The sequence below is a fragment of the Octopus bimaculoides genome, chromosome 14 (genome assembly GCF_001194135.2).
Source record: "Octopus bimaculoides isolate UCB-OBI-ISO-001 chromosome 14, ASM119413v2, whole genome shotgun sequence".
Taxonomy (NCBI): Eukaryota; Metazoa; Mollusca; class Cephalopoda; order Octopoda; family Octopodidae; genus Octopus; species Octopus bimaculoides.
Genome location: NC_068994.1, coordinates 22,899,295 through 22,917,886, shown reverse-complemented (window position 1 = coordinate 22,917,886; position 18,592 = coordinate 22,899,295). Strand labels below are relative to the sequence as shown.

At 36.2% G+C, this 18,592-nt stretch overlaps 1 protein-coding gene and 1 long non-coding RNA gene across 3 annotated transcripts in view; one reads left to right on the top strand and one right to left on the bottom strand.

Annotated features, from left to right (window-relative positions):
* Positions 1–6,580, top strand: part of LOC106884033 (zinc finger protein 436) — a 20,327-nt gene extending 13,747 nt beyond the window's left edge. For both annotated transcript variants that reach the window (XM_014935239.2, XM_052972768.1), the window contains exon 2: positions 2,150–6,580. In XM_014935239.2, coding sequence (XP_014790725.1) covers positions 2,635–4,251 — 1,617 coding nt within the window. In that variant the 5' untranslated portion in view covers positions 2,150–2,634 and the 3' untranslated portion in view covers positions 4,252–6,580. The remainder of the gene's footprint in view (positions 1–2,149) is intronic.
* A 9,157-nt stretch (positions 6,581–15,737) lies between these two features.
* LOC128249375 (uncharacterized) overlaps positions 15,738–18,592 on the bottom strand; it is a 44,947-nt gene continuing 42,092 nt past the window's right edge. The window contains exon 2 of the long non-coding RNA XR_008265477.1: positions 15,738–15,907. This is a non-coding gene — a long non-coding RNA (uncharacterized LOC128249375). The remainder of the gene's footprint in view (positions 15,908–18,592) is intronic.

Here is an 18,592-nt window from a genome sequence, read left to right as displayed (position 1 = left end):
GTGGTGGGGACAAGCACAGATACACACACACACACACACACACACACACACACACACACACACATATTCAGTTTCCGTCTACCAAATCCACTCACAAGGCTTTGGTCAGCCCGAGGCTATAGTAGAAGACACTTGCCCAAAGTGCCACGCAGTCTAACTGAACCTGGATCCATGTGGTTGGTAAGCAAGCTACTTACCACACAACCACTCCTGCACCTATATATATATAAAATAAACGGAACTCCAGCTCGTGTCAAATGATTTATAGAAAGTATAAACCTTATAAATTGGAACAAATTCAACAGCTTCAAATGCTGAAGTGTTACAGAAAATAAAGTATATATAGATACAGAGCATATTATATTTATTGTTGGTAACATTTACTTAGAAATGTTAGGAGTTGAGGCAAAATCTGCCAATTTAATAACTTCAACCAGCTACCATTCTTCAGTTCTACAGCAAAAAATTCCCCTCCATTTTGGATTTTGTAAAGATTTCTGTCCTATAATAGAAACAGAGAGCATAGAAAAAGTCTTACATGTCCACATGATTTCATAATGTTTCATGGAACTAAATTAACTTATTTGCAAAAGTAAACTCTTTAGCACAAATTACACAAATTATCATACAGGGAGGTCCCAAAATGTTGTATGGTTAAGAAGTTCCCCATATCACAACCACACAGCTCTGGGTATGATCCCTTTGTACAACACTTTCATTAAGTGTCTCCTGTATCCTTAAGCTGACCGATAACTTGTGAGTGAAATTTGGTTGACAGACACTGTACCTATTGTGTATATGTGTGTGTGTGTGTGGCTGTGTTTATGTTATGTCCTGTAACTTGATCATTCAACAAATAGATATCGATATAATTAAAACCCTATCTTTAAGTAATTTATTAAAACCCTATCAGTATGATAGATTAAACTCTTGAAGGTGGTATTCTAGCATGGCTGCAGTCCAGTGACTTAAACTATGTGAGGTGCAACCATAGTAAAAGAATATACTATGTTCTTTTGCTGCTAAAAAGCTGCACACACAACTCCTACAATATGCACACTGCAAAACTGATGTGTCCCTTAAATGCTAGCTAGATACGTGAGTACTACACAAAAAAGTTGCAATCTCTTCTAGCTCACACAGTTGTTTCAGTTATAAGACACTATTCCTAAAACTTGGCCCTTCATTTCTAATCTTTCAGAAACACAAATTATATACAAATTCAATTACCTCTCTTGCATAAAACTCTGTTCTACTTTGCAAAAAATGCAAATACCTTTCAGTATATTAAAACAAGTTTGGCAATAAATTAGATGTAACTTATTTGGGTAATTGCATTGCACCCCACATAAACACAATTTGAAAAAATGTCTGTAGCGTAAATCTAGAACATATTGTCACATTATCATCATCATCATACACCCACTTTTCCATGATTGAATGGGTCAAATGGAATTCATAAAGGCAGATTTTTTTTTGTCTGGATGCTCTTCCTATCACCAACCCTCACCTGTTTCTGAACAAGGTAATATTTCTCCATGGCCAGATATGTTTTTTTACAGAAGACGGGAAACAAACAGCATTGTTTGTTTAATGGTGATGCTTGCTTACAATCATTACATGATGCCAGACAAGGGTACATGCACATACATATACCTATACACACACACACACACACACACACAGAGGCCTCCTTCAGTTTCCCTTCACCAAATCCCCTCACAAGGTTCTGACTAGCTTGGGGCTATAACAGAAGAGTGGGAATGAACTTAAAATCACCTGGTTGGGAAGCAAACTTTTCCAACCACACAGCTATGCCTGCACTTATGATGCTGCGTAATGTAACTAATTCTTTTTCTTTGCCTCTTTAGCTTATGAAATTTTTAGACTTCCAGTTTAACAAATGTAAGAAACCCAGCAAATATGGTAATTGTTTTCCATCGTCCTTGAATAAATCACTTAACTATCACATTATCTTCTATTTTGATAGGTGATAATTCCTCTGGTTTTAAGTGTTGAAAAGTTGCTAATTCATATTGTAATAAAAATTATTTTCATTTCCAGCATGCATTATTGCATTTTTCTTTTGTTAAAATAATACAAAGTTTATTTAAATATCTCAGCATTTATTTTCCTCTTCATTCTTCAGATATTCATGTTGGAGAAACTTATAAAAGAAGCTTGAAAATGAGACAAATAAAAGTTATAAACTCTTCAGCATAATTTAACATTGTTTTGGAGGAAAAATATGACTGCCACTGAAATGTATCACTTTTCAAACTCATTTGCTCTAGTCCAAATTATTAGACTATTTGGGAAAATATTTTAAAATTTGTTGTATAACAGTTCAATTACTTTTCAAAGTTTATAAAAAAATTTATCTAATGCCTTATTTGTTGAAATTCAGTTTATATTTTGAATTTCTGGGGGCACAAAAAGCAATCAAGTCAAAGTCTCAGTATTACTAATGAACCAAATGAAATGAAAGACAGAATAATAAAGAGGTTAGAATCCCTTCATAACTATTTTTTAGTTTATTAGATCAACAACTTATTTTTATTATTTAAACTTAGTTGTTGAGAAATCAGTTAAAACTTTTACCTATTGATAGAAATTTAATTGATTTGAAAGTCAATGGAGAAAACTTATGTAGTTAACATTAGTGGGAAATCCTTCTCCAAATATGGCTCTCATAGCCCAAATGATGAAGAAAGAGCACTTTCACCACAAGATGAGCAAGAACAAACATTAGATCTTTCTTACCGAGACAACAGTCATCTTAGTGTACCTAATAAGCCTTATGCATGTGATTTGTGTAACAAATGTTTTGCCCAAAAAGCTCATTTAAAACAACATTTAGTTACACACAGTGGAGAAAAGCCTTTCAAATGTCAAGTGTGTGGAGATGCTTTTTCTCGAAATGGTAACTTAACAAGGCACATGGGTATTCATGGGAAAACTATTTCAAATGGTAGTCCTAAATCATCTATTTGTCATTCAAGTATGTCACATGAACATAGTACATCATATCAAGCATCAACTTACTCAAAACCTAAAACATCTAAAGTTATAACAGCAAATGATAAACCTTTTAAATGCCAAATATGTCCTTGTTCATTTTCTCGCAACGGTGATCTTACAAGACATCTAAGAACACATGGAACTTCTTTACCATCATTGTCTCATACAGCTAACTGCAAAGTGTCAACTTCATCATCATCATCAGCGTCATCAGTGTCGACAAATCAGTTACATCATATTCAAAACCCATTTAACTGTGATGTTTGTTGGGAAACGTTTACGCAAAGAGCTAAGTTAAGCCAAGATGTTCATAAAAGGATACATAAGGCTTTAAATCCTTTTCAATGTGAATCTTGTGGAAAATGCTTCTCTCAAAGGACGCACCTGACAGTTCACCGACAACGGATTCATTCCAATGGAAAGACATTAAACAATTCAGACAAGCCTTTGAATAATTCATCTTCAACTCATTTACAAAGCTCAAATGAGAAGAATAACGATAATCCCCTCAGTTGTGATGTCTGCTGGAAAGCCTATTCACAAAGAAACCATCATGATTTACATAAACGGATTCATTCTGCTGTATTACCATTCAAATGTAATATATGTTCCCAGGTGTTTACTGACCGGGGCGAATGGAAACGGCATCAGAGGTCTCATCTTGGCAAAAAGCTCTACTCTTGCAGTCTTTGCAATAAAACATTCTTAGAAAGATCACACTTAAAAGTCCACCATCGAATTCACACTGGAGAGCGACCATTCAAGTGTGGTACCTGTCAGTTTGCATTTGCAAGGAAAGATCATTTAGAACGGCATCTTCGAGCCAACAAATGTAATAACAAAATGAATGATGATTGTAGAAATTCACCTGATAGCAATAATGCCAGTAACGACTCACATAGTGATTTAATCCAGCTACATTCTCATCATCATCACCAGCAACAACAACATATGAATGACAACAGTGCACCGCCTACGACTGCTCTAGTGGCTGCAAATTCTGTGTTGGCTCATTCTCATCATTCTGACACTTCATCTGGTACATTAGTGCAAACTTCTCCACAACTAGATATTGCATCATCCCATCCTACTACAACAGACCTCATTTCTGCCGCTAATAACACTCAGATGTACCCTGCCACTATTCAGATGTACCCTACAAGCATACAATTATATTCAGGTGCACCAGTTTTCCCAACAATTCAAGGAGCAACTTTTCTCTGTATTTAGATTACCTGCATATTATCAGTACTAGAAAGGAAACAAAATGCTCCCATTATTTAAAACTTATTTTAAATCTCTACTGCTGGTTATCATCATTATCATCATGTCATCCACAACACCATTGGAATTAGACCAGAGTTGTCTTTGAATGCTTTCAATACATTTGAAAAACACACACACACACACATGCACACACAGATGTGTGCAAATAGATAAGTCTAACAACTTCATATAAGCTATTGTGAATTGCACTTTTCACTTTTTACCTCACTTTCTTATGAATCTCCTTTTTGCCAGACCATTAGACACACAACCACAACAAAATATGGTTCCTTAATATGTGTGTACAAGTAAAACGATATATATATATATATAGGCAAGTCTTCTTTTGTGTTTTTCCAGTTTCTTTTCCACAAATCCTTTTTCGATCTTGTATTTCCCTTCAATTTTTGAAATAGCAATACTAAAATATAGATACTATAGGAACTTTACATATGAGCATTTTGGAATTTTACACACACACACTGTGTGCACATGGGTGTGGGTGTTAGTAAATATTACAATTTAAGGGCAACCATAAGATCAAGGGAGAGAATTCACTTACTAAAATGAGATGAAGGAGAGACTTGAGAGTGATTGAACTTCAGTCTATATACATGTCTTTAGTACTAAACACAGCTTTTTGGTGGTAAGCATGGAAACCAAGTGGATATTTATTAACAAACTTGCAACATATTTGATGAAGCATTGACTTTGTAAACATCTCTCTTGGTTGGTGACAAAACTATTGTAACCAATTGGAAGTGTGAAATATCTTGACTACATACATTTTAATGATTTCACTAGTGAAATCTTAAAGACATATACAGTTTTACATGCAATAAGTCACAAAAACCATTAAATGGCTAACTTTTTGGTGTTGTTGATTGCAGTTTTGAATTCAACTTTAACTCATCAATACTTGTATATTGTTTACATTTTATGTACACATCAGTTTATAAATATATGGGAATATTTGCATTTATTCATATTTGCATGTGCATGGCAGATGCATATGTAAACATTCAAAAATATGCCATGATTGATGAAAGGTATTTTTCTATGTCCCTTGTTCCTTCTTGCTTTTAAACTTAAAGTGTAACCTTGATAAGATTTAGAAAATAAGTTATCACATCCATATCAACATAGGATTCTCATACTCAAAATCAAAGTAACAATGACATTGTTCATTTGCACAGTTTAAAAAATAGTCTCAGCAAAACTGTATTCAGAATTGAAGTAATTTAGTTAAATTAAAAACTAGATCTTTTAAAATATTTCGTCATTGCTAATGTTATTGACTCTAATATGCAGATACCTACCTCTAATATTCAGATTTTGCTGAATAGTATACAAAAAAAGGCTCTAATATCAATTTTCTTTTGGATTACTTTCATTTTCATCATTTATTTATTGTAGGTCAAAACACTAAAAACATTTGCAATTTTTAATTCATAGTTGAAAAGTTTGGAGAATTGGGTGGGTAGATTATTAACCTTTCTGAAGATTCTAGTTCATTTCCATTACTGTGTGCTATTCTGTGTCTTGAGAAAAGTACTAAACTTCTATTTCATTTACTGGAATCTGTGTAAGTAAGACCTGGGAGACAGTTTGATAAGAACTGTAAACTAGCTTGAAATAGACAATTTATGAGTTGTTGTGGCCAGTGATATCTTTTCATACAAATAAATTAATGATTTAAAGTTGTTTTCTAATTTTCAAGCTCAAAGTGGCCTTCATACACTGAAGAGCAAGATAGATATAAGATTTCTGTAACTTATCCATTTGATTTTGCTTGTCAGATTATATCAATATAGAAAACAATGATAAAATAACAAAAGAAAATAATTTAAATTTCAAGACATTCTCAATCAAAATTACCCTTAAATAATGCTGTACTTCTGTTTATTTTTTCATCAGCATTAGTGAAATATTTAGGTAAGAAAAAAAGAAAGAAAAAATAGAAACTTGATAAATGGAATAAAAAAAAATTAAGTTAATGAATTAAATTAACTATTAAGTCTATGGAAATGTTTAAGTATTGCAGTTCTCCTCAAGGTTACACTTCAGTTTTTAATTTGGTATATCTGCTCTTCATTTGGCAACAATTTAATCCACATTTTATTTCTTTTATGTTCTCCAGAATATTTGGTAAAAACCATTAAAAGTTTTCCCCATCATTTCTGTATAAAGAAAACTTTAGTTTTCATTTCAGAATAATTGTTAAATTTCTTTGCAGTCCATCACTTCATTCTGTAGCTTTCATTTTTTGTAATAAAAAAATACTTCTAAAATAGATTGTCTTTTCATTACTTTATCACAAAAAGTTACAGAAAAGATAGACTCTGCAGTATCTTGTTAATTTTTTCAGACAAAATATATAATAGCAATCCCAAAAGATTTAGGTGGTATGGTTAACCTCACTTGTAGATTTATTCATAGACCAGAATTTTTTAATTTCTACTTGTATGCTGTGGAGGCCTAATGGAAGTTGAATGTCCATAATGTGGTATAAACAAATTCAAAGAATCTGTCTTCATTGATATGATAGTGCAGTAATATAATAAATAACGTTAAAGATCTTTTCCAAAGATTTGAATGCCCCTTGACTTCAATATAAATTTTATTTGAAAAAATGTTATGCTATTTTATGTGATATAAACATAACATAGTATGATTAGAATTTAATTCTTTATATCTGCAATATTTATAGTAAAATTGGTCAATTGATCTTCCTCTCCACTTATATTTTTGGACAGTGTGGCCCCAGCCACTTCAACTCTCAATGCTGCTCAGACAAAAGCCTTGTGCTCTGTTGAAAGAAAGTAAGAAATTCTTCCTTTGCCACATCCAATCATTTCTCTGAACTGTTTATTTATATATATCTCTCTCTCTCCATGGTCATTTGAATTTTTCATGATATATTATCCACCCCACACACACACCAAATGGCAGAAAGCTATCCTGATTTATTCCCATTTAGTAAACTAAACTTTAACCTTCCTCTCACACTGCCTTTGTCTCACCCATATTACATGTACATCTTGTACTCGGTATCACTATCCTTCTCCCTCCTTTATCAAATAACTGAGGCTATACACCAAACAATAATAATTCTTTCTAGTTTTGGTACAAGGCCAGCAATTTCTAGGAGAGGAGCATGTCAATTACATTAATCCCAGTACTTGATTAGAACTTTATTTTATTGACCTCAAATGGATGGAAGGCATGGTTGGCCTCAGTAGGATTTGAACTCAGAATGTAAAGAGCTGTCAGAAATACCACAAAGCATTTTTTTCCAATTTGCTAACAGTTCTACCAGCTTAACAATAATAATAATAATAGTATTATTATACCAATGATATTAATTGATAACAAAGTATACAACACTTATACATTGCAAAATTATGGGGAATGGGTGAATGATAGCAAATTAAATGACAGGACAACCATAACTGTGTGAACCTTCCAATTATCAGCATGTCACAGCGCAAGTTTTTTATTCCCAACAGGTTCAGAAATCTAAGAACAATCAACAAAATTATCAGTAAACCTCCCACCCACAGTTCCAAAACCTAAGGGCTGTCATCATCAGTGTAGTCACAATGACAGGTAGGTCTGGTGAGATTGTAAAGATGCTGGAGCAGAGAGGAGTGGATATGCACTGTGTACAAGAAGTAAGATGGAAAGGTTCCTTAGCTAAACTCTTCACAGGCAAGAAACAGCAGTAGGAATATTGATTAAAAGTGAGGGTGGGGGTTAGTGTAGGCATATTGTTAACTGAGAAATAAGTACATAAAATAAGTGAGAAATTCATGGTGTGCAAAAAGATAACTGAATAGTTATAGCAACATTTTCTACAAGTTAGATTGACAGATAACCAGAAGTGAGGCTTTTCTGCAAACAATGATCAGCAGTGATTTCATTATCATAGCTGGCAAATTTAATAGCTATGTTGGTCAACACCACAATAGCTTCTGTGATGGCCATGTTACAAAAAAAATTAAGATTTCAGGTTTCTGGTGTTCTGTGATGGAACTGACCATACAATGTGAGACTTAAGAAACCTGGTAAATACACAAGCATAGATTTCACCAGAAATTGAAGCAAACTGTGAAAATCAAAAAGAAAGTATACATATATACAGGGTTTATATAAAAATATCTTGAAATACAAAAGAGGAAATTTATTCAATAAAATCACCATTGGCTTCAACCACGGCCTTTAAATGACTTTGGAATCTCCTGCAACTCTTCTGGATGGTCTCCTTGTTTAAGTTGGTGAGTGCTGTCATAATCCTTGGTTTCAGTTCATTTTTGGTGTTAAAAGCAGTTTTGTTGGTCAATTGCGCCTCACACATAATAATCAAGGGGTTGCAGCCTGGGGAGAGGGGCGATGTGGTCGCAGAAATTGTCTGACAGTCATGACTGGATCCTCCTGCTTGTGTGGCATGGTGCAGAGTCCTACTAACAGGCATAGGGTCTTCCAGCAACTACCCTCTTGACCCACCCATGGCAGCACTACTTCCTCCAGACATTTGATGTAGGCCTCTGTGTTGAGTCTGAAGCCATGTGGGAAGATGAATGAAGGCATAACATTGCTATCACTAGTGATCACTCCAAACACCATGATGTTGATGGGATTTTTGATTTTTATCACTCTTGGTACATGTTTTAGGGACCTAACTAGCCAGCGGTTGTTCTGTGTGTTCACTATCTGATCCTGGTAGAAATTTTTCTTGTCTGAGAAAAAACAAAGCATGTTTGATTGGAGGGGATGCTTGAGTTTGTTCGAAAGCTTTGTTGCACAATATTTACTCTTGTCCTTAATGGTTTGGGATAAAAATTGGTCCTTTCTTGTCTTGTATGAGGAATATCGAATGCCTTCATGCACTACCTGCCTGATAGACACTCCCATGTCTCTGGTAATGGACCTGATTGACTTGGAGGGATCGTTGTCAATCATGGCTGCCGTGCCTTTGTAATCACCATTAAACTTATCCAACTCTTTCTGAATCCTCTGCACTCTCCTCAGATTGACACCCAAACACTCTGAAATGTTCATAGTGGAGTTTCCGGTGCAAATGCCAAGCACTACAGAATGTCGTTTCCAAATTTCTGGCAGAGTGAATTGCATCATAGTGCTGTTTTTCTCACAGATGATGCCCAACTGACCTATACTGTGTAGTCAACAAAACTAAAAACAAGCAATGCACATGTGCAAAATTAAAAATATAAAATGGCAACAATTTACCCATCAAACCTTGTATATTTATATATATATATATATATACACACACATATATGTGCACATACATTTATATATACAGACACAAATATGTATGTATACATATGCACATATAGATACATATAAATATTCATTTTCTCATGTGGTTCTCATAGCAGTCACAGCTATTACAAGGGAGGTAATCTTTTCATCATAATTCAAAACTAGATTAGAAATTTGAAATTGAGGGAATTTCAAGAAAAAGATGCATAGAAGTCACAATAATTCTTTTTCTTTTTTTGTCATACAAAGTACTTAAAATTTCTAGTCATTCATAACCATGTATAATGCTATTTCATTCTGTTTAGAAATCACCAGCATGACTAACTTGTGACTTAATTAAACCTTCAATGAAATGAGGTATTTTACAGTCTGGAAAAAATTCATGGAATGTGTATTTTGTTGTTGTTGAACATGTTTTTTGTTGAATTTTAAATAAGTGGCATTTCCATTTTGTTCAACCTCTGTATACGCTCTCATATATGCACACACACACACACACATCTATATGTGTGTGTGTGTGTGTATATATAGAGCATGATACTGTAATTTTTTTTGTGTGAGAGAAAATCTCTTTATAGACATGTATTAAAAGCAATAAATATTGGAGCAAGGCAAACATTAGAGCAGCAATGCCCACAAGAATAGCAGGTGTGTTTCACCAAACTTGGGACTTGTGAATGCTGTGCAACACATTTGTTACTTGCTTAGATCAAATTCTTGTTTAGATATATTGGAAAAAGTGAATAATGCATTCACTGGTAGTACAGTAAGCTTTAAGAGCTGTAATAAAATAAGTGAGTGCAATTGAAGAGGCATTGAATTAAAATCGTTATGTATGTATCATACTAAATATATATATACAACATTAAAAGACATGACACTGTAGATTTTATCTGAGAGAATATTTCTTCATAGTTTTGTTGTGTTAAAAAACATTATATATCAGAAAGTAAGACAAACATCATTACAGCAGTGACTCACGAGAACCACTGATGCAATTTGCCCTACTTATATAAACACATATGTATATGTATGTGTATTTATATATATATATATATATATATATATATATTTACACACATTTATACAGTCCTGCCAGGAAGTTTAGCAATAGTAGGAAAATTTTCTTTAATCAATGAAAAAAAATGCTTTATTGTTTAAAATGAATATTTTAAGTAATAAATTATAAATAAATGGACATTTAATACTTAGTATATGAACCATTTGCTTTTAGACATGCTTTTGTTCTTATTGCATAGATTCCACAAACTTCTGGCAATATTCTGCTGTTATGAGGGTCAACTGAAAAGTTGACTGGCTGACCAAGGTACTCTCATGAAATGTGACCAAACGAAGTTTATTTTTCAAGTCCTCCTTACGGTCCATACACTTCTTCCATCGGTGTTGCAGTGCTTGGATCCCATGGATGAAGAAGTTTTCATCCTGTTGGTAAAGAAAGATATCAACAGCAGATATGATGTTCTCATCAATGCAATACTGGTTCTGAGCTAAGTGTTTTTTCATGTTGAGGAACAGCTGATAGTCAGATGGGGCCATATCAGGAGAATAGGGAGTGTGATCAGCCAGTTCAAAACCACAGTCATGTACAGCAGCCATTAAAAGCTAGGACTTGTGTGCTGGAGCATTGTCCTGATGAAACAAGACCCTTTCATCAGTTTTCCTGGGCATTTGGTCTTGATAGCCTTTCATAACTGCCTCAGCAAGTTGGTGTAGTACTCTCCATTGATGGTGGGACCCTTTTGAAGATAGTCAATAAGCACAATGCCTTTTGCATCCCCCAAAAATGGGCCATTACCTTACCTGCAGATGAAATGACCTTGGCCTTCTTCAGAGCAGATGAAGAGAGGTGTTTCCACCACATGGATTGTCTCTTTGTCTCTAGCTCAAAGTAATGAACCCATCCTGGGTTAGGAAACCAGCTGGATCTGCCTCAAACAATGTCAAATTTTCCAATGATCAGGTCATCCTGGTGTGCTTTTGATGGCAGCCACTGAACAGAAACCTTCATGCCAAGTGCATTGTGTATAATATTCTCAACTCTTTCATGGAGTATGCTTATAGCATTGGTTATTTGATTTATAGTCAGTCACCTTTCATTCGTGAACATGATCAATGTTTACCTTGGTGGTGGCAGTTGCAGGATGTGCAGACCATGGGTCATCTTCCCTCCTAAATTCAGCTGCCCACTTTTGCACTGTTGATAAAACCAGAGCATCATCCTCCAATGTAGCAACCATGTCAGCATGAATGTCCTTGGGGCCTAAAGCCTTATTCTGCAGATGCTAGATAACACCATGATACCAAATTTTGTCCATTTTGAAGAGAAATTGTTACTTCTTACTTTTGAAGTTTTTGAACAGTCAGGTGTCAGTTTAGCTGGAAAGAAACAATGCAGTTTTTAATAAGAAGAGATGAAATAAAAGCATGCAAAACTTCACACCTCTAACATCACTCCTTCATAGTCAGCTTATGAACTTGATTGAGCATTTTCTAGCTACCATAAATCTAGATAATCTTTTGCTTTTAATATTGATCCTCTGAGCACAAAATGTAATCCACATCTACCCCGGGCTGAAAGAGCCCTACACATCATAACTGTCACTGCAAAAGAAGCAGTTCTTGGTGTATAACTTTCATTCATGTGCTCACCTTTTGGTCTTCTTACGTAAGGCTGATAACTACAATATCAAGAAATTAATGTTTCATCAGTATGCATAATTTTGCTCCATTCAATTGGTGTCCAGTGCTTATATCTCTTGCAAAATTTTATTTCATCTTGAATATTTTTCTTGCTCAATTGAGGTTTCTTTTGCTGGTGTATGCTTTTAGCTTAAAATCTTTTACCAAACAATCTTTAATTGTTGATAAACTTGGTGTTTATTATTGTTATCATTTGTTGGTAACTGTGCTTGTATCTCACTTGCAGAGGAAAAAGGATTTGCTCTTCCATAGCAGTGAATAGAATGATCAGTTTGAGGTATTGTTAATCTTGGCCTACCTGGCCAATCATGGCTTGAATAATTTCCTGTTTCTTTCATTCTTTTCAGAGTTCTTGAAATAGCTAATGGATGCACAGACAAACCGTACCCATTTTTATCAAAATTTCAATCTGAGTTCGCTTCTCTGATGGAATTTCATGCTTCTTCCCCACTTTTTTTTTTTTTTTTTGGCATTTGAAGGTTTGAAGGGAAAGCTAACTTGACTGTCAAGAGAAATGCTTATATTTGGTATGATTTTTGCCTTTTCTAAGCAATGAATATAAATTTTAGAAAAACCAAGTTATTAAAAATAGTAAATTTACTTAAAAATGTAAAAAAACATTAAATTCTCTAGGTGTTGCTAAACTTTCTAGTAGGGCTGCATAGGCACAGGAGTGGCTGTGTGGTATGTAGCTTGCTTACCAACCACATGGTCCCAGGTTCAGTCCCACAGCGTGGCACCTTGGACAAGTGTCTTCTACTATAGCTTCGGGCTGACCAAAGCCTTGTGAGTAGATTTAGTAGACGGAAACTGAAAGGAGCCTGTCATATATATATATATATGTGTGTGTCTGTGTTTGTCCCCCCACCATCACTTGACAACTGATATTGGTATGTTTACGTCCCCGTAACCTTGTGGTTCAGCAAAAGTGACAGACAGAATAAGTATTAGGCTTACAAAGAATAAGTCCTGGGGTCGGTTTGTTCAACTAAAGGTGGTGCTCCAGCATGGCTACAGTCATATGACTGAAACAAATAAAAGAATAATAATAATAATAATAATCAATAATATGTATGAAGAAAATCATATCTTTATTTTAGATCACACCTTAAAAACCCAATAAAGGGTCTCTCCCTCAGAGCGAACGGTAGACAAGTCAACAAAAGCCAAGTACAGAGGTTTATATTTATGTATTTCTCCTGAAGTTGCCTTACCAGAAATATAGCACCAGTAGTGCTTCTCCCTGGCACAAACCAAAACTACATCTCATTTAAACTAACTCTTTCCCTAATTAGTTGGGCTATGACCCTCTCCATGACTTTCATCACTTGATCCAATAACTTGATACCTCTGTAATTATTCATATGTAATGGGTCACCTTTACCTTTGTAGCACTTGACTATGGTGCTGCTACATCAGTGATACTTCATGTATCACTCAATTGACTACATAGGTGACTAGACTATAGCCGACACCGCCAGATATTTTAATCATCTCTGCAGTGATTCCTGATGAGCCAGGGGCTTTCCCTGTCTTCATACCCCTAATTGCTTTATCTACCAAAGTACTGTCAATTTGGATGGCTGGTCCCTCTGTTGGATCGACATTCGGCAGACTCTCTTTCTCCCATTCATTCTCTTCATCTAGCAACCTTTCATAGTGGCATCTCCACATCTCTCTCTTTGCAACCTCATTAAATGCAAATGAACCATCATCCATGTGGACACATTTCTCTCCTATGACATCACGATTCTCTTTCACACACTGTCTTGCAACACGAAACACTTCAAGTCTTTGATCCTCGTGACGCAGAACATTGGCAAATTTTTTTCTTATCTGCTTCCCCTCTAGCTAAATAAACCTGTCTCCTAGTTTCCCTTCTGGTGATCTGATACTGTTCCCTGCTACCACTGTTCTTCCAGTCTTTCCATGCCTGTTTCTTTTCCTTAATGGCCTTGTCAACCTCCACCACGTTACCTTAGGTTGAGAGGGGACTTTGCACCATCCACAGATTTGGTCAGTAACCCTCAACAAGTTGTCCTATAGGAACCTCCAGTTGTCTTCCACACTATGTGATGCTATATCTTCCTCTTTTTCGTCAAAGGCTTCAAGTAATATTTCTCTAAATCTTTGTCCATTCACAGGATCCTTAAGCTTCCAGACCCTTCTTCTCTATGTTGGTCGTCTTCTGGGCAGCAATTTAGCCCTGATCCTGAAGTCACTAACTACTAATCTATGTTGTGGTGTACATTCTTCACTTGGGAAGGTTTTGGCATTTATAAGTAGCCATTTTTCCTGTTTCCTGGTGAGGATGTAGTCAATCTAACTAGTGTGTCCACCAGACCTGTAGGTGAACAGATGATTGGCAGGTTTCCTGAAGTTAGTATTACAGACCATAAGATCATTTGCATCACAGAACTCCAGCAGCCTGGTTCCTTATTGCAGGAACCAAATGCATAGCCACCATCTACACCATGGAAGCCTCCTGCATGTTGCCTAACACACCCATTAAAGTCGCCAGCCACAAAGAGAAGGTCCCTGTCATTCATTGACGAGGTAGTCTGTAAGAGGGTCTCATAAAATTGGTCTTTCTATTCATCAGGTAGCCCTGGCTGAGGGGCATAGGCCGAGATAATGGTTGCTAACTCATGTTGCAGCACTAATCTAATCTTAAGTATTCTATCACAGACTCTGACTACCTCAATTACCTTATCAACCTATTTATCCACAAGAAGTATACCCACACCCCCAACCCCATCAGTGTTCCCTACCCCAAAAGTGTTATATCTATGTTCTTTGCCTGTAAGAAACCTAGCAGAACTTTCTCTCCACCTAACTTCTTGGATGCAGTACAAATCTACACATTTCCGTACAAGCATCTCAACAATCTCACCAGACCTACCTTTCAATGTACCAAATATTAAGTGAGCCAACTCTGAGGGTGTAGGCCCCCAAGACCCTGGAATGGGGGACAGCAGCATCCTGTACCTGAAAAGAAAGCTCGCATTTGGCAGAACTCATAAACATACAATAGCCTTCAACCTGCATACACTACACCATCATTTTATGTGCTACATAATCACTACATTCCATAAGAGATAAACACTAAGTAGAGATGGGGGAGCATTTAAGCCATTGGAGGTGTCCAGGGGAAAGACATCCAACAGAGGTCAAAGGATAAGGACTTCCAGTATAGGTAGTGGGGGTGGGATGGACAGGCGCACCGCAAAACAGCAAACACTCTGGCTGCTGGTGTGAAAGAATAACAACAACAACAACAACAACAACAATAATAATAATAATAATAATGAGATAGAATTGGACATTTGCATTCTTATCTAGATGACCTCTATCAGAGGTCAGAGGATATATATATATAAAAACAGTTAAGTTTAGTGTGAATAATGATGTATCACAGAAATGAATAAATGGAGAACAATTAATTAATTATGAAGATGGCCATTTATATAATATGAATTATGATATTAACTGTTACAATATAAGATAAACGATGCCGTTGTGTCATTGTGTGTACACATTATTTGTAAATGCTGTAAAATATTTTCTGTGAGTCCATTGTTCATTCTGAGTGGGAGCTGGCTTTATCCTTGTGCTGCAAGAGAGAGAGAGAGACAGAGTGAAAGTGCTTTTAAAAATAGAGTGAGAAGTTTATTCTTGTACATCACTCTTGACTAGAAATCAGTCTCTGGTACCAAAGAGATAGGCTTAACATTTCACTGGTAATTAAAATAGGTCAACCTGAAACAAAAGATTTTTCCAGAACTATTTTTCTAACCCCTCCATGACTGGAGAATGTCTCTGAGGTCAACTCATCCTCAGTAATCTTTGAGTGCAGAGAAGAGAAAACAAAAGACTGGAAATTTATTTGACATTTCTGAAGAAAGAAACTATAATAGGCGGAGAGGAGCAGGTGTCTTGTTAAAGAGGTTATTCCATGGCTTGCTCACCTGGAAAGTGAGAGAAAGAAAAAGATATGAGGTCTAGATAACAGAAACTATCTACTACATCTAGGAAGCCTCCTGGGGATTTCAGAACATTTATTTCCCATGTGTTCTTATCATTTATTGCTTCTTCACATCTGCCACAAACAAATTCTACTTTCTCTGTTAACCTTCCTTTGATTCCACTGCACCTCTTATTTGTCCATAGTTTGCACTGAGCACACCATATGGAATTTCTATGAACACTTTGTCTACATATGGAACTGGATCATTTACCTAAACAGTTTAGTGTTCTGTCTGTTTCCCTGCTAATTAGAATTTTAATCTTTGCTAAGTTAACCTTAAGACCCTATGATCCCAGGTTTTGTTTCCATACTGGGAATTTTAATTCTAATTCTATTACACTTTCAGTTATAATGATTTCAAATTTTGGCAGAAGGTCAGCAGGTTTGGGGGAGGGGGTAAGTCGATTACATCCAACTCAGTGTTCAACTGGTGCTTATTTTCTCAACTCTGAGAAGGTGAAAGGAAAAGTTGACCCCAGCAGAATTTGAACTCAGAATGTAAAGGCAGCTAACAATTCTGCCAGCTCACCACCTTAACTTTCAACTATAATAACAAGGTCGTCAGCATAGAGAAGTTTCCATGGGCAACTGGTCTTAAATTCTTTGATTATGGACTATCATAAATAAGAATGGACTGATAACCAACACTGATGAACTCCTACCTGCGCACTAAATTCACAGCTCTACTCATTTTTAACCTTCACTTTGCTAACAGCATCCCTGTACATGGCTTGAACAGCTCTCACTAGCCATTCTTCTATTCCTAGCTACTGCTAGATGAGGGATCAAGGCACCCTGTCAAAGGCTCTCTCCAGGTCAACAAATGTCAAATACAGTGGTTTACTTTTTGCTAACTACTTCTGTAGTTGCTGAACTATAAAAAGAGCATCAGTACTACTTCTCCCTGGTATGAAACCAGATTGTATTTCATCTAGGTTAAGTCACTCTCTAATTAAATGAACTTTTGACACTTTCAGTGATTTTCATAAACTGGTCCAGTAACTTGATATCTATGTAACTACTTCTTTCAAAGGCATCTCCTTCACCCTTGTAATAGTGGACAATGATGCTGCTACACCAAACATTGGGTATGATGCCTTCCTGTACAACATATGCGTGTGTTGTGTGTGTGTGTGTGTGTGTGTGTGTGTGTGTGTGTGTGTGTCTTTCTGTCTGTTTGTTCCCTCACCACCGCTTGATGATTGGTGTTGGCATGTTTACATCTCCATGACTTAGCAGTTCAGCAAAAGAGCCCAGGCTTAAAATAAATAAGTACTGAGGTTGATTTGTCTGAGTAAAATTCTTCAAAGTGGTGCCCCAGCATATAAATATATATAGAGAGAGATGTTCTTGGTGGAATAGGTGATCTTCAGTCCCATAGAGCCAAGTGTGTTGAGTAAGTCCTTCCTAAGCCTATGTAGTGTGTGGCCATTTGCTCCCCTAGAGATGGCCAGAGCATCATCCCTGTAGAGGTCAAAGAGAACAGAGGGGAACTTTTTCTTAAGGGTATCCAGGATATACAATCCTATAAGGTTGCACACATCAGCACTGTTGTAGGCTGCCATTGCTACATCAAAGGAGCCCATGGGGTCGGATTGCTTGATCTATGCTGAACCTTTGTTGAACAGTACTGTCTTCCTGGCATGCATAATGATTTCTATGTCCCTGTTGCTAACATCAGTGAAGCCCCTAGTGAAAGAAAGTGCATTGGTCAGTAATCCTTTTGATATAGACAGATAAAAATCGACTATATCAAATTGGGTGAACCTTGCTCTGCATCTACTCCTGTTGGCATTAAACCATGTGGCCACTTCGATGGTGCTGTACCACAAGGATAGATTGGTGACCCTTCTTATGGTGTTGTTGATATCTCACAAAATATGCTTGCTCACTGGACCGGTTTGTGGTCTTTTATAGTGATGAAAGCATTTCTTTTAGCTAGGATTTCTGCCCTGTCACCTATCTCTAACTCGTTAGCTAATTTTTTAGCTTCACTGTTGATGTCCCTATATGTAGAGGGTGGGGTGCATCTGTAAGTCTGTGTAATGTTATTTTCTAGTAGCCTATTGTATTCTATGGTGTCTAACCTATATAAGTTCTTCATCTTATCAGAGGAAATTAGGGGCCTATGGCTGTGTGTTTAGGAAGCTTGCTTCCCAGCTACATGGCACTTTGGGCAAGTGTCTTCTGCTAAAGCCTTGGGCCAACCGAAGCTTTATATATATGTGTGTGTGTGTGTGTGTGTGTGTGTGTGTGTGTGTGTGTGTGTGT